The sequence below is a fragment of the Balaenoptera musculus genome, chromosome 4 (genome assembly GCF_009873245.2).
Source record: "Balaenoptera musculus isolate JJ_BM4_2016_0621 chromosome 4, mBalMus1.pri.v3, whole genome shotgun sequence".
Classification (NCBI taxonomy): Eukaryota; Metazoa; Chordata; class Mammalia; order Artiodactyla; family Balaenopteridae; genus Balaenoptera; species Balaenoptera musculus.
In genome coordinates, this window is record NC_045788.1 from 35930646 (window position 1) to 35947718 (window position 17073).

Here is a 17073-nt window from a genome sequence, read left to right on the forward strand (position 1 = left end):
CTTACCTAGTGCAGCCCCCTTCTGGGTGGTGCCAAATTGCTGCCTCCTCGCCCATCCTTCACCCTCCTTTGGGAGCCAGAAGAGATTTGGCAGTGAGTTAGGTGACTTGACTCTGAAAAGTCTGCACTGTGCCTTTTCAGTAAACTTCAAACTTATTGGCTTAAGAAGTAATGTGCAAAGGGGAAATAAACGCTGGTAAGGCTAGTAACAGGGATTTCAAGCTGTGTTTTAACAAACCAGTCACAGAGTATTCACGTGTTCATTCACTGGCATGTTCCGTGGCAGGAGCACCCCCATCCTGCCTTCCCCCGGTTCCAACTGTTGTGCCGCCTCGGGATTTGGTCTGAGCCTGGGCAGAGCCCCCCTTTAAGAGCAGCCCTCCAGCTTCTATCACAGCAAGAGTCTGGTGGAAGTGATTCTTGCCTTCGCGTCGCACACAAAGGCGAGGAGCTCTTTAAAGGGACCTTCCTGCTCCTGCGTGCAGCTGCTAACCCGTGTTGGTGCAGACACAATGACCCAGGCTTCCGCCTGAAAATGAGTGGGGAGGGGTCTTGAGGAGCCCCCTCGACCTCCCGGAGTGGGGCAGGGAGGGAGCTGACAGCCGGAGTGGATGGAGACCACTGGTTCCGGGGGAGCAGCTTGCGATTAGCTGCTTCTTGGGATGCTCAGCGCGCCAGTAGAGCATCCTGCCTGTGGTCCAGAGGGTGCTGGCGGCGCATCTTGCGGTATGCCTGGGTGGATTTGAGCCATCGCCCCGAGGCGAGCCCGCATTCAGACGCCGCGGACAGGCTCCTGGCAGGGCTGCGTGCAGTCAGCACAAATGCTTAGCTACAGGCGTCTGCCCAAGCCTCCCGACTACATGGCTTTGGCTGTTTAGTCAACCGAGATTACTGCCTGGGAAGATTTGCCAGCCTGATCTGCGCTCCAGCTGCTGTGACAACTTCAGGGCTAGCTGTTTACTTCTCTCGGTGCCTGGGACTCTCTCCTGCACCGCAGCCACTCCTGCCACTTTCCCTGGCTCTGAAGTCAGCCGCGAGGACTCCTCTGCCCCGAGGAAGGGGGAGCAAGGAGGGGTTAAAAGACGAGCAGACCCTCCCAGCTGCTCGACCTCTCTTGACTGCTTGTGTTCCGGGGTTCTGAGAGGGACCGTGCACTGCCCCGGGAAGCAATGCAAGTCTCCATAGCCTGCACAGAGCATAATTTGAAGAGTCGGAATGGCGAGGAGCGACTTCTGAGCAAGCAGAGCTCCACCGCCCCCAATGTGGTGAACGCAGCCCGGGCCAAATTCCGCACAGTCGCTATCATCGCACGCAGCCTGGGGACCTTCACCCCTCAGCATCACATCTCTCTCAAAGAGTCCACCGCAAAGCAGACTGGCATGAAATATAGGTATGGATGTAAGATTCTCTCTGCCCCGGGTTTCCGTGTTCTATACAGGTGCAGTGGAGACAGTTCAGCGGTTTTGAAAAGTGACTTACTCATTGGTGGGCTGCTTAATTTAGAATTCTCAGGTGTCTTTAAAATAGCTCCTTAGGAAAACCCAAGGTGGTTGTGTTGTGTTGTGTATGTATAGGATTTAAAAACTGTGGCCCATTTTGTATATTTTAAAGTGTTACGAACACCTTAAGAGCCGTATGACTTCCAGTCTGCAGAGAATAACACAGCTGCTGGAAACTGGTATTGAGATCAGGGCAGCTTTTCAAGAGCAAATGTGCTTGTCCTACTTTATGGTATAGACTGTAGTTTCTGTGATTATACTATTAAAAATAGTTTCCATCTAGTACTCTATTATTTATCTTTTGAAAGCCCAAGGTAACAAATGATATGAAAGCTTTTAAGGAAGTTTTGTTGCAGGGAAGAAACACCTATAATGGTAAGTTAGTTTGAACACTGACATACTTAAACCTAAATTACTGCTTGAAATACAATGCAGACCTTGTTGTGAAATATGGAGAAAAAGTCAATTGTTGTAATACCGCTGGTTTCCTCATACATTTTTAAGCTCCCTCTTCCTCTGTGTTGCTTTCCAGAGTTGGAAATCTTCCTGGTAATGGTTGATGTTCTCTTTAATAGGGAATGACTGAAATTCGATAAGTAGAAAATTCCATTATTCAATTCTGTGACTCCTGCCTCCTCATTGTATCTGCTTTGTGCTGAGTCTTCCTGACTTTATTTCTTTAAAACTACTGTGCTTCTAGTCTCTAAAAGTCTTTGCGGATGTAGAGAAGAGCTTATGTTGCATCTCCCAAAGGCTTTGGTGACTCTGGTTTGCAGATATGACTTTGTCCATTATTTATATTTAACTATTCCTCATCTTTGTTAGGAACCAGGTTTTAGGATATAAGGAACTTAATGCAATTAAAATAATGCACACCTAAGACTATGTTTCCCATGTGAGGTTTCTGAAATAAGCATTCAAACCAATTTCTATAAAAGTTGTCCTTGAAAAAGTTTCTTTGCAGAGTTAACAGGAAACTTTAACAGGAAATCTTCTCATTGAAAAACACCAAGTTGTGTTGGTATATTTTTGAGCCATTAAGAAAGAAAGCCATGAATGGGGTGGATGGGCCCACTAAAAATTATAGCTAAAGCTCTTTGCCCCAACTGCAGTACAATGCAAGCAACTGACTCCAGGCAATTCCTTGAAGTGTCATCAGTGTGAGAACCTCTGCTTTTCTTGATATTTCCATGGTGGAGAATGGGACCCCACGACAGGTCGGTAACTAGGACTGCAATCTCGAGTGCATTGGCATTTTCTATTGCTGCTTCTGTGGCACACACCCAGCCCCTGCCCCGTGGCCATGGCGTTGCTCTGCATGCAGTTCAGCTGGCCAGATGGAGATGGAGAGGAGCTGCTGCCTTCCCGGGCAGGGCCCCTGGGAACGAGACACTCAGGGTTAAGGCAGATCGCAGAGGTGGTTTGAACTGTGGCCTCCAGCAGCACCTTCAGCTTTCTTTTTGTAAACCAGAAGGAATAAAAAGTAACACCCTTAATTTCTTGTGGCAGAGTTTCATACTTGCTTGTGGATCAGTGTATTGGAAGAGTTTGGTCTTATGAAGGCAGGAGATTTCCATTAAGTTTCCTCTGGTAATACAGCTCAGCTCAGATTAGATGATAATTGTCTCTCTTTACCAAAAGCTCAGTGTGTAAGATTCACTTGGGCATCTTTCATAACTGGCAACTAAAGACAGCTCTTTTCTGACAAAAAGCTAGCCATCTGCAGTCTTCAGGATAACTTGAGTTATTTGTTGTTTATGGTGACTGGACAAGTTACCTTGTTTCCACTCCCCCTCTTATTCTGAATTGTTCCATTGATGACAGGCCGGTGGCTTTGTGTGTGTGTGACTTGACCCCTTTCTCTTTCAAATTCTACTTAGAGTGACCTTTAGGAAAGAGATTAGGAGGTTATACCAAATGTACACTCAGATTTTCTTAGGATTGGAGAAAGAAAGAGAGAAAGACAGAAGTGGGAAGGAGAGAGACTAACTATAATACACTTTATAAAAATGACAGAAATAATTTTATGAGCTGAGTTATCTTTTTCTTTGACATTGATGTCACTAAAATATAATGTGCATGTAGGGACTATTTATTAATGATAACAAATAGCAAAAAATAAAAAGTAATGCCATCATGTTGGGGAGGTAATTGGCTTGGGTAAATAATCAGGAGAATGAAGGAACTAAAATCAGTGGCTAATTGTGTTTACAATAATATTCTCATCCTTGAAAATGATTTCCATACACATAACTTAATCTGGGATCCACGAATCCTATAGAAAATCAAAAATATTGTCTTTTTGTGTGTATTTTTGAGGAGAGGGTTCATAGCTTTGGTCAGAATTTTAAAAGTGTCTACCACTGAATAATGGTCAAAAAACAGTGTTGTGGAGTGAAGAGGTATTCATTTAGTCAACAAATATTTACTGAACACCTGTTCTGTGTCAGGAACCCTATTAAAACTGGGTACTAAAAGGTGCAGAAACCAGACAAGGTTTGGGGCTTGCATTCTTGGGAAAACAGACCATGAATAAGAAAACACACAAATACATAATAATTATCTACTATGAGATATTCTTATGAAAGTCATATTTTGGGGGGTCATAGTCATAGCTCAGCCAACCTGTTTGTCCATTTTGAGGTTACCATCTCTGTTTCAGTTCCAGAGTTATGGTTGCATCTTGGGGCATGAGTCATTGTGCCCATATCTGCCACCTATTTGCCATCCCAGGGACTTCGTTCAGGTTCCATCCTTGCTGTAGGGTGCTACCTGGCCATTGAGGGCCTACTTATAACCCTGATAAATGAGTAGAATGCCTTCTACTCACTTAATACCTTATGATTTTTAAAGCACAGCTCATATCATAGCCTGCAATTACCATCCGTTAATCAGGAACTCATGAACTTGGGATTTTAGAAAAAACTAATATACACTTGTATGAAGTATCTGAATTCTGCAAGAATAAAATACTCAAAGCCACTATTACTGTCACATCAGCATTGTGCAAGAATCTTGCATAAAATTAACTATTGTTTCAAGGCTGAGGATGAGAAAAAAAAATCCCCTAGAACAATCTGCTCTTCACATGTCACTGTCAGAGCAAGAGAACAAGATTCCACCTGCCATTTATCTTGGGGACTATCTTGTGTGTAAATAACACAGGACTATTATGTTTCTTATACTTGTGCCTTGTTAATACATGAGAGGTCCTTTATTTTAGTTTTGCATATATTTTTAATGTTAGAGTTCATCATACTGTGTTAGAGTTTGATGTATATTCTGCAACCATATATGATAGATGTATACATGATATATATATACATGATAGATATCACATAAATGTAAGTACATACGTGAACTTTTTATCCTAAGAAAGCCAAATCACTCAGAACACAAGTTAAGCCAGATTTGTTTGGTTGTTTTTGCTTGTTTGATTGGTTGGGTGTTTTTTTAAAATAGCTTTTTAGAATGATCTAGCTACTAGTGTTGGACATGATCTCAGAGTTTTTGATATTCAGAATTGAGCACATTTGTACTAAGCTACTCCCCTATTCTAAAATTGTTACTTTAGTTCCAGAACAAGTTGAATATCAATGAACCCAATTTCATGAAGAAGAATTTTATCTGTAACATATACATTATATCAGTATAACCTTGTGTTATATAGTTGCATAAAACATGCTTTGAAATTCTTAAGAGAATTATTTACAAGAAGGAAACTGAGCAATAATCTAACTCCACTAGAAAACTTCTCTTTTTTTTTTTGGAGTTAATCCACGTAACCACTTTTGTCATCATTAAATTCTTTTATTCAAATAATTATAGATCACAGGAATTCACACACACACAAAAAGTACAAGGAATTTTGGCGTGCCCGCAGTCATGTTTTCTCCACTGGGAACATCTTGTATAACTATAGCACAACATCAAATCTAGTAGATTGACATTGGTACAATCCACAGAATTTATTCAGATTTTACCAGTTATACATGTATTCACTTGTGTATATGTTTCTGTGTCTATGTAATTTTACCACATGTAGAAGTTTGTGTAACCACCACCACCATGAAACATTAGAATTGCTTCATCACCACAAGGCTCCCTCATACTACCCCTTTATAGCCACGTCCACGTACTCCTCCCCAGTCCCTAATCCTCAGCAACTAATCTCTGATCCATCTCTATAATTTGTTTCAAGAACATTATACAAATGGGATCATACAGTTTATAATATTTTGGGAATTGGCTTTTTTCCATTCTGCATAACTCTCTTGAGACTCATCCAAATCGTGCGTATCAATAGTTCATTCCTTCTTCTTGCTGAGTCGTCACTCATGGTATGTATGTTTCACAATTTTTTTAACCATTCACTGAAGAGCAATCAGGTTGTTGTCATCATTAGATAACTTCAGATACAACGTTATCCCCAAATTTCTTCAGTGCCATTCTGTAGCTCAGGGGATAAAATCCAGACTACCTAACATGGTACCTGAAGTCCTTCATGGTCTGGCTTCCATCATGCTTTACAGTCACCACTCTTTGTTCTTATCTTATCTCTGACCACTTGTTTTATCAGAAGTACCTACTTGAGAGAGGACTCCTTATAGTACACTGGACCTTCTTGGTTTTTTATGCCTCTGTATCGTTTTCCATGCTGATCTTTCTACCCTGGAATTGTCCTACCTCACTTGAACAGTTAGGCAAACTCCTATGCATCCTCCAAGACCCAACTCTAGCCTAACCTTCTCTGTGAAACCTTCCTTGGCTCCACCTCATATAACATTAAATACTTGTTCTTTAGTGCCTCCACTGCATCTGATTCTTACTTCTGATATGGAAATTATTGATTGCATAGTGTTGCTATTATCCATTTACATCTATATCTTCCTCATTAGTCCGTAGCAGCTTAAGGTTTGAATTTTGCTCATCTCTGTAACCCCAGAGTCTAACCTGGCACCTGGCACATAATAGCTACTCAATAAATGCCTGGAAAATGTATGACTACATATGTGGGGCACTATGTGAAATGCTGTGGGTACAAAGAGTCCTCTCTTGGGTGGTTCCTCTCTTGGTTGTTTACAGTTTAGTGTGGCTAGATATCTACACAAAAAGGCTGCATATGTTAAGTGATACAGAGAAAAACTGTTGCTGTAGTTTGAGGAGCCATCATTCACCAGGGGCTGTAGGAATCAGGGAGAGGTTTCATGAGAAAGATCAGGGAAGCTTAATATTGAGAAAGGAGAAATACCAAAATGAGCAGAAAGGAGGAGGAGAGCAGACAGACTGCAGCAGCGGGAATAGCCTGTCCGAAGACTGTGCCTGCCGTGCTGAGAAATCATGGAGTAGGGCAGAGGGTTCATACAGGGAAGTGGTGAGAGAGCATCTTGTAGAGGCAAAGAGAAGTTAGATATGATACATTGGAGGTCAAGGCAACCCATTAAGACATAAGGTGAACATCAGCAGTGGAAGAACCATTTCAGATTTTTAAACAAGGTATCTGGTTACAGAGTTCTATTAAGAAGGAATTAATCTAGCAGCTGTTAAAAAGAAATCTAAGAGTTGTAAGTTTGAAACAAGAGAATTTATGTTGAATTCCATAACACTTTCTATTTTCCTATAGAGAAGCAAGACTGCATAGAAAAGACTCAGACCAGATGCCTTTCCCAGGCCCTTCCTTCCCTAGCCTGTTTATTAAAGCGCACGTCTCATCCACCGTTCTTTACCTCCCACGAATGGTGGGCAGATTTTGAATCAAAGCAATTGAAGTGAAAGATCAACCTTGTCAGCTGATTACGTAAAAGGCACTGAATGTGTGTGAGTGTGTGTGTGTGTGTGTGTGAGTTTGCTTGCGAGCCTCCGTATGGGGAAAAGTGGGAGGAAATAGGTGGGCTGAAGAGGAGGAAGGGGAGAAGTGCCAGCTCTGTGGCTGTGCTTCAAATAGAAATATCTGATTTTAGTCCAGAGAAGAGAGCAGCTTGGTTATTTAAAATGTCATTTTCTTGGGTAAAGAATGCCATTGTCATTTTCACTTACACCCATGGGTGTGGGCTTTCCTCTCTTCCTCAAAGCAAAATGGTGAGAATGGGAGGTGGAGAAACCTTCCCAAAAGTTAGTTGCTGATTCAGTCTCATAGAGTTTATTCCACCTCTGCAAAGCACCAGCCAGAAGTCTGGCATCCATGGGATGGTGAGAAAATGGTAGGAGGGGAGGGAGCCTCCTGGAAGTTGTTAGGCAAACGTAGTTCCAGTTCTGCCATTCTGGAAGTGTGTGTGTGCACGATATGTGCATGTGTATGTGTGTGCACACATGCAAGTGAAGGAATCTATCCAAAGTGTTTCCAGAAACAGCTTGTCTTCTAGCTGAAATCTTCAATTGGGTTGCTACAGATGGAGCCCTTAGTCCCAAATCCATTCAGTGACCCTCTTTAGAAGTGCTCTCATTTTATAGAAATTCTTTTTTTAAAAAAATTTTCTGTAAACATTTGCACTTGTGGTAATTTGAGAAATGTTCTGACAGAAGAAGAAAAAAAGTCCCATTACATTAAAAAGGAAAGTCAGATTCATGTTTCACTTTGATTTTTTAAATTCATTTCATCAAATGCATAGTTTATCATTAGTATATGAATTCAAGAACAGATGAGATTTGGGAGCAGTGAATCTGATCAAAATATGGGACTCTTGGTTTCTTTGAGTATTCTTCAAAACTTTTTTTTTTTTTTGGAGAGAATACCACTTTATGAGAATTGAATTCACAAGCATTGATTCATACTTTCCCTTATAAGGATTTCAAAGCCATTCTGAGAAATAGTCATCAGAAATAATAAAAAATGATTTGATGTTTCAAATTAATCATGCTGTATGCTTACAAATATTTCTACAACCAGTTTTCCACTCTTTTCAGAATTAGAAAATAGAGTGATAGAGACTGAAGGAATTAAGGCCAAAAAAGTCTTTCAAATTTCCATTTCAATATTCAGAAATTTTAATCCTATGTAATCACTAGAAATAAGTGAGTTAGCAGTGGATGTTGGCACTGAGGAAACTTCAGATTCCATCTAGTTCAGTCACATCACTTTATACAGAATGACCAGTGCCTTGGTTAGAGTTACTCAAGGAGCTGATGAAAGGGTCAAGGCCAAACTCAGGTCCTGACTCCAAGAGCAGGATTCCTTATGCTCTGTTAGCTTCTATGCTGTAGCTGCTTGATCATGCCCCATTTTTTAACACAGGAAAAAAGCACAGTGCATGAAACGCTTCTAGAAGGGACAATTCCTTTCTATACGTATGCACAGTCTGCGGTTCAAGCTTTTATCTCTAGAAGAAGCAAAGCCCTGCTGTGCACTCAGAGAGCCAGACCTGCTTTCTTCATCTGCTGCCGAGTCGTGAGGACCCCAAAGTGCCCCCGCAGCAGCTCTCTACTTGTACATATTCTGAAGCTGGACATAAATTAACTTTCAGATGATAGTGTGCTTGGTGTCACAGTTTCTAAATAAATGGTGTGTCAGAAAGAAATCTACAAACCCATGGGCACAGATGATCGGACAGGGCTACATATTAACCCTGGATATGAAATGCTCTTTAGGGCATTCAGCACTGAACATACTTCACTCTCCTCCATGCTTTGAGAGATTACTTTGAAAACTTGTTCCTGAGAGTCAGAATCAAAATACATTTAAAAACCCTCCTTGCAGGTTGATTTTCAGTTACTCAGATTGGAAACAAAAACAGAAGCCCAGCAGTGATTTTTTTTTTCTTGGAATTGACAACTAGGGAGGACTCTGAGAGCCCTTGCACAGGCCATCTGGTCCAGCCCTCATGAGAAATCTGTCCTGTTTTTCCAATTTGCACTGTGCAGCAACTACTTGTAAAGGCCCCTGAAGAAGTACTGTGTAATCTCCTTTCACGGCAGTCATGAAAAAAATTTTGGCTTGTCTTTCTAAGAATTAGAATCATTTACTAAGCTCTGAAATCCTCAGAGGAAGAATAAAGTGAGGGCTCTTAGAATTCTTGTCTATTGTCTGGACCCTAACAGTCAAAGTCAGGTTGAAAATGATGATAGAAGACTGAGAGGCAAGAAAGCAAGGGCACAGCAGTGAGGCAAGAGGGGGAACACAGTGGTGTGCCGGAGGCTCCCAACCTCCTGTTGACACTTGGGGAGGGAGATTCCTTCCCATTCTGGTCCCAGCACCTGCTCACCTGGCCTGACTGTTCTGCTGCTAAACCATCCAAGAGTAAAAAAAAAACACGTCACCATAAGAAAATTCCTTCTTGCGATCGACTCAGCTCCTTTCAAGCTGCATTGGAAGCTTCTTGGCCTGTACTCAATTGAAAGGAAAATGAGCTAGCCATAATTTCCTGCCTTGTAAGTCTTCTGGTACTTGAAAACCATTATTATGACTCAGCCTCCTAATATCTATGATGGTTCCTTCTAGATTTCATTTTCTGATTCCCAACTGTAATTGTGACTCTCATCTAAACCCTCTATAACATGACTACATCTCTTTTAAGTCATCCAGAGCTGGATAAAATTCCAAGAAAAGGTCTAGACTTTTCAGTACAGAATCACAAGATTGCCTTAGAACAGAAACATGCTCTGTCCCCTTGTCTGCATTCCATGGTCATGCTTACTGTTTTAGAAGAAAAAAATCATTTTTAACATTTTGAGCCAATCTTTGAAAAAATTGCTCTGAAACATTTTTAAACATTCTAACCTATTTATTTGAATAATGGAGGATCACTCTGGTGATATGTAGCAACTCCTAGGAGATCATCAGCTCTATACGTTTTAATGGTGACAATTGAAGTCTCTTGGGTTAAAGAAATATGAAAAGTTCAAATCTGACTTACAGGTTTCAATAGCAGTTGAATATCCAGGTAGAAAAACTAACAGCTTGTAATATGATTAATTTGCCTTGTGATATACTCTTATAGAGTTTTTTTTTAATCGAGCAGGTTTAAATGTAAAGGCAACTGTGCATGACTAGTTTTATTAACAGAAGAAGTTTATTGTATTGGTAATCAACATCTTCCAAGACAGTGCCCCTGAAGGGACTTAACCACAGGAAATTCCAAGCACAGTGTTCTCCATGATGAGTTTGTATCTACTGGAAAGCCCATCTGCTTTGACAGAGCTCTTATATAAGAAAAGTGAGTTTTTCTCTGAAGAACATATGCTATTAAAGCACCCTCTTTTCCAGTTCTTTGAAATTAATTTCCACTTTAAACTTGATTTTTATGTTATATGGTTTTTGTTGTTAGTATCTTTGGCCTGAGACCACAGCAACAAGCTCATTATAAAAATCAGTTGAGTAAATAACATGGCTTTAATGAATGCTATTCTCTCTCAATCAGCAAAGAATTCCTCTGAGGCATTTGATGAAAATAGACCTTTTGACTCACTCCTCCATTTTCTACCTCTACATGAACAAGCACTTCTGCATTATGGAGTTTTTGCACTTAATGAAAAGACTGGAAATGCTCAGAAGATGTCTTCATCTGATTCTAGAGGGTTTTCATCTTGATGGAAAGCATACTTGTTCCATTCTGATGAAGAGAAAATAAACAAACTACTGAAGGAGACTCAAATAGAAAGTGGGAATTGGGAACTTCATGGTCTAACATGCAACTTCTCACTCAATGGTGGCTTATCTTTCATTTCCAAAGAAGAAGTTTAAGGTTTCAGTTATACTCAAATACAGTTTTTCCAAAAGCAATCTTCTGGAAATCAGGAGGCTTGGATATCTTAGTCCATAAAAACACAGGATAATTCCTTAACCAGAGAAGCAAGTGTATATTTGCCTGAGGAGTCCACACTCCACCAGATGTTTCCTAGGGGCTTCATCAGCACTTTCTGTGGTCCTGTATCAAAACAGGAAGTAATTTAGAAGGGGATACGGCAAGTATCTTTAGGAAACAAAGCTGGGCATTTTACACTGTAGTAGTTTCCTATTGCTCCTGCAACAAACTACCACAAAGTTAGTGCCTTAAAACAACACAAATGTGTTCTTTCACAGTTCTGGAAGCCAGAAGTCTAAAAATCACGGTGTCAGTAGGGCTGTGTTCCTTCTGGAAGCCTCAGGGTAGAAATTATTTTCTCACCTTTTCCAGCTTCCAGAGGCCACTTGCATTTCTTAGCTTGTGGCTCCTTCCTCCATCTTCTAAGCACATCTCTCCAACTTCTGGAGACATCTCACATCTCCTCTTTCTCACTTTGACCCTCCTGTCTCCCTCTTATAAGGACTGCTGAGATAACATTGGTTCCAGCCGGATAATCTGGGATAATCACCCCATCTCAAAATCTTTAACTTAATCACATCTACAAAGTCCCCTTTACCATGTAAAGTAATATTATTCACAACTTTCCAGAGATTAGGGTGTGAACATCTTACAGAGGCCATTATACAGCTTACCACATGTATCATGCAAATATGTTATGCAAAAGAGGGGAGAGTAAAGGAAACCAAAGTATCAAGCATTGCATCCTCATTACTTTCCCTAGCATCTAAGACTCATTCAGGTAAGGCAAGATACCAAAAGGAATAATGAGGTAATGGAAAATGCAGGGCACGGGGATTTTCTCTGTGTAAGGCTACAGCTTAGGTTTGAATCAGAATAAAAATTTGTATTTACAGTGTGTAACTTCAGTGTGAAAAAGTTTAAACAGTTTTATCTTGACCTTGACAATTACCATAATGGCAGCTATTGCCTGAATCTGCTCTGCTTCTTAGGCCCCTTAATGAAACATCTGCCAGAAATATCCCTTTTTGCTTTTTTTTTTTTAAATCCCAAGACCTAAGTACAAGTTTGGAAGTGGACAGTAATAGAAAAGTCAATGGATAGCCATAAAGATCAAGCTGTAATTAAAATTCCCATGACTCCAGAAATATGTATCTGCTTCCAAATTTCATGACTGTAATCAGTGAGCTATGGAATCTTACTCCTTCTGAGCACCTGGGGTGTGTGAGCCATGGCAGCGCCTCTTTCATCCTGATGTGATGCATCTGTGAGGCTCTTTGCACCTCATATAATAGAACTTGACCTTTCCATAAAACTCATACTGTCCCCACCTCCTTAATGTTGTCAATTAATGGTGGTGTTGGGGAGGAGGAAAGTAGGAGTTTCTTGCAGGGAGGTGAAATTCTTTTTCTGAACCCTTCTATTAAATATTATTCTCTTGAAGCCATTAGGTTGGCCAGTCATTTTATTTTAATCACAAAGATGCTTTTATTCTTATTCATAAATTTGTACATATTCTGATACAAATTTTCAAATGTTTTAACTCTCACGCAATTTTCCTCTGTGAAGCTTGGTCTCACATACCAGTAGGGGTAGATGGTTGCTTCTTAGTTCTCTTCATCCCTTTCTAAGACCCAGAGCTCCTCTATCACTGCCTAGAATATTGGGCTTTGAAGAATTACACTCTTGATGCCAAATCATTTAAATCTGTATACCTTCTCTTGGCCTGCAAGCAATAAGTACCAGATTGTATCAGATTTGGAGAGAAATATTAGTGGCTGCAGGTCAAAGCGACTTAGAAAAGATTAATTTGGAATTCAGAAATCAGAAAAGTCAAGAGTTAAAACTCAACCTTGGGTTATAATTCCTTTACTCATGGCCAGATATTGTTTCCTGGAGCCTTTAAGGGACACAATACTTGAGTGAGAGGGAAATGAGGAAATGAGCCCTTTGGGACCTTGCTGATTTTGGACTGCACTGCCACACTGAACTATAGAGCTGGGATGCAAAGCATGGGTTAGAATGCAATGGTGGAGGAAGTAATTCTACAATAGGAATGGGAATGTATTGCTGTAGAATTCCTTACAGGGCTGGACAATACCACATGCATTTTCAAGTCAGTTGCACCATCTTTATATTGACATGACAGTATACTTACAGCCACCAGTGAACACCAAGCCCCTCTAGTAGTACATGGAGGGCAGAAAGGGGAGGAACCAGAACTATCCTTGATGCCCTCCAAATTATTGCCAACAGGGTCTGTATTCTAACTCAGAGAAGATATTTTCCTAATGCATATACAACAATGACAACATTGGTTAATGTTGACAGCAGAAAAGAAAAATAAACAAGTTGAAGTCTGTATGTCTATTCCACCAATAAATTCTTCTTGATTACAGGTCATTGATGGCCACTAATGAAGCAAATGTGGTAAGTTTAATAAGGGTACTTCAGTTTTATTTGTTAGCAGGAAAGTAATATTATCATGTGACAGTACCATTGATCAAAGTATTTGACTTTTAATAATGATTAGTTTTAAAAGTAGAGACATTCATAAAATGTTAGTTTATAATTTTTCTTGTTTGTTACTCTTGCTAAGGATATTAGCCTGATGTATACCTACTTTGAGATGAAAATACCTTGGGGACAGGGTTTGACAAAGGACAACTACGAATTACCAAAATGTCTGAGTAACATCCTGTGCCACTAAAATCTTACTTTGTGTTATTGCTTCACGTAAACATTTCAAGCAAGGGATTGAAAGAGCTTAATTAGTATTATCTTTATCCTTGAGCAAAACTCTGAAAAGGGTTAGCAAGTAGTGTTATGCCCATTTTCAGTTACAGCAACTCAGGCACAAAAATACAACCTAATGACATCTTGTGCAATCCCAAATATTGAGCTTTAGGTTTCAACTCTAAGTTCAGACAGCTTCCAGCCAATTTTTTCTTATGGTGACCAGCATCTGTTTATGCCAGTCGTGATTCAGGACTAAAAGGAATCCAACATGGGCAAGTGACATTTCTGGGCAAGGTTCTATTTTCCCTTGTTGATATGAGCCATGGAATGGTCCAGGTGCCTGGTGCCCTTCATCTTTACTCTGTCCAGAAAACCAGGGCAGAGGCAGGCCTGGAGCAGAGTAGTGGTACAAAGAACACATAGGCAGGAGCTCAGGGCTGATCCAGAATCCACAGGCTGATGGAAGGTTCAGCAGCCATTATGCTTATTTTTGGCAGTTCAAACTATTAGAAGTTTTCCTCAAGGGGAGAATAGGACATCTTCAGTTCAGGTCTTTAGTAGGTAAATTTATATATAGCTCAAGAAGGTAACAAGTATTTTAAAGGTGAATTTTTGGCAAATATTCATCACACATATTTAGTCCAGCAAGGTGTGTGTGTGTGTGAGTGTGTGTGTGTGTTTAAGTTGCAAACACAAAGCGTGGAGTACTAGCAGTGAATAGCTCCGCAGGAGCATGCCCAGTAGCTCAAGGTACTGTAACACTCATTTACCCAGATTTGTCTTTTTTTTTTTAATTGAAGTATAGCTGATTTACAATGTCGTGTTAGTTTCTGGTGTATAGCAAAGTGATTCAGTTATACATATATATATTCTTTTTCATATTCTTTTCCATTATGGTTTATTACAGGATATTGAATATAGTTCCTTGTGCTATACAATAGGACCTTGTTGTTTATCCATCCTATATATAATAGTTTGCATCTGCTAGTCCCAAACTCCAAATCCAACCTTCCCCCACCCTCATCCCCCCCCCCCACTCTGCAGCCACAGGTCTGTTCTCTATATCTGTGAGTCTGTTTCTGTTTTGTAGATATGTTCATTTGTGTCATTAGAGAGATAACATATGGTCTTTGTCCTTCTCTTTCTGACTTACTTTGCTTACTATGATAATCTCTAGGTCCATCGATGTAGCTGCAAATGGCAGTATTTCATTCTTTTTTATGGCTGAGTAATATGCCGTTGTGTGTGTGTGTGTGTGTATGTGTGTATTTACATATATACATATATATGCCACATCTTCTTTATCCATTCATCTTTCAATGGACATTTAGGTTGTTTCCATGTCTTGGCTATTGTAAATAGTACTGCTATGAACATAAGGGTGCATGTATCTTTTCAAATTATAGTTTTGTCCAGATATATGCCCCGGAGTGGGATTGTACCTAGCTTTGTCTTTACTAACAAATTCCTTAATTTCTCTGTGCCCCAGTATCTGTAAGAAGGACCTGGTAATCCTTTATGTGGTTGCTTGGAAGATTGCATGAGATAATATATGTAAAGTACCAACTGTTATCCATTATAATTGTCAATAATATTGAAAACAAGGGGACAAGAATGAATGAGGCTCTATGAGCATATGGTGATACCACTGCAATAGATCTTTCTTTAAACTTTTTTTTGGAATATTCATATTTTAATCAGCCCCAGTTGCAGCACAGTATCTGACATTTTGCAGATGATCAATAAAAGTTTGTTGGATGGATAATTGGATGCATTAATGAGCCAGTTTTCATCAGTTTCTAAGGCTTCTGTGGGATTGTATTACAGTGTAACTCCCTTGGCTTCCCCTGCAGACTTCATTCTCTGCCAGACTTGCCCTCTTCACATTCATGATGAGTTAGTTCTCTCTTTTGGAGTCAGGAATCCTGTTTGCTTTTGACCTTGGCTACTGGAGAGCATGACCTATCCTTGCTGTCCCCCACTATTTCTGTTATATCTACTTACACACAGCCTTGTACCAGAAAAGAATGTAAGGTGGTTCCCAAAATGGCATGGATTACAATGTGAAAAAAGAAAACTAAAATGACAGAGTAAAGACAGGGATTATGGATGCTTGTAACCATTTGTCCTAAAGCATGCACATTCCTTGAGAAACCTCCGCCGGCCATGCACTGTGTTTCTCTTTTTCCAAAAGAGAAAAGTGCAGCTATGTGTGGGGTCCTGGGGGGAGGATTGTGTGGGGACTACTTGAGTCTTTGTTTTTGTTGGTTTTCTGCTAAGAATGTAGTCTGCATAAGATGGTGATTCCCGAGTTATCACTTGATCCTTTGCAAAGAAGGGGACAATGACAGCAAGGTGGTTTATAAAACTATAATCCTTATGGTAGTAAACAGATTAAGTCATAAAAAGAATACCTGCATGGAAACCAGACTTTGTAGGGAAATTATTTATATTGATACATAATATTCACAGGTTCATACTGGTCAATTAAAAAATGATACCCATTCCAAAACTCCTTCAGTGTGTGGATTTTGAACACATCATGATGCACAGATGAAGCTGGCTGAGTCTGCTCATGGCATATCCAATCACTCTGGCCTTTTCTCAAGGGCTACAGCAGCTTGAGGGCCTGAATTCCTTAGGGGTTCAGGTCACAGGGCCTCTTTTGAAACCCCAAGTCCAGGTTCACTCCAGCCACAGTGAGCTACAACTCCAGCCACAGTGAGCTACAACATTTTCTTCTGAGATGCAGGAACAGAGAAGGGATCTTCTGGTTTGGTTGCAATGGGGGCTTTCAATATCCACTGTAAGATGTTAACATATGTGGCTTCTCCCCGCATCTCTCCGCTGTCTTTTCTCCATTCGAGCAAGTAGCTTACGCTTTCTTATTTGCAGAAAGTGTGATTTTGATTCCCCGAACCTAAGTCTGTTGAAGAGAGTCAGGTTTGAGAGCAAAGGCATTTCCCAGATTAAGCTGAGATTCTGTTGGATGGGAGGTTCAGTGGAAGGTCTATGAGCCCATGAGTCTTGCTCCCTAATAGCATCCAAAGAACATGATGGGATCTCAGAGGAAATGGCCCTGTGGTATCAGAGAGACTG

At 40.4% G+C, this 17073-nt stretch overlaps 1 protein-coding gene across 1 annotated transcript in view; it reads left to right on the forward strand.

Annotated features, from left to right (window-relative positions):
* The first annotated feature begins 302 nt into the window (after nt 1-302).
* The window catches only part of KCNAB1 (potassium voltage-gated channel subfamily A member regulatory beta subunit 1), a 282120-nt gene continuing 265349 nt past the window's right edge, over nt 303-17073 (forward strand). The window contains exon 1 of the mRNA XM_036849548.1: nt 303-1389. Within this exon, the coding sequence (XP_036705443.1) occupies nt 1169-1389 (221 nt within the window). The 5' untranslated portion in view covers nt 303-1168. The remainder of the gene's footprint in view (nt 1390-17073) is intronic.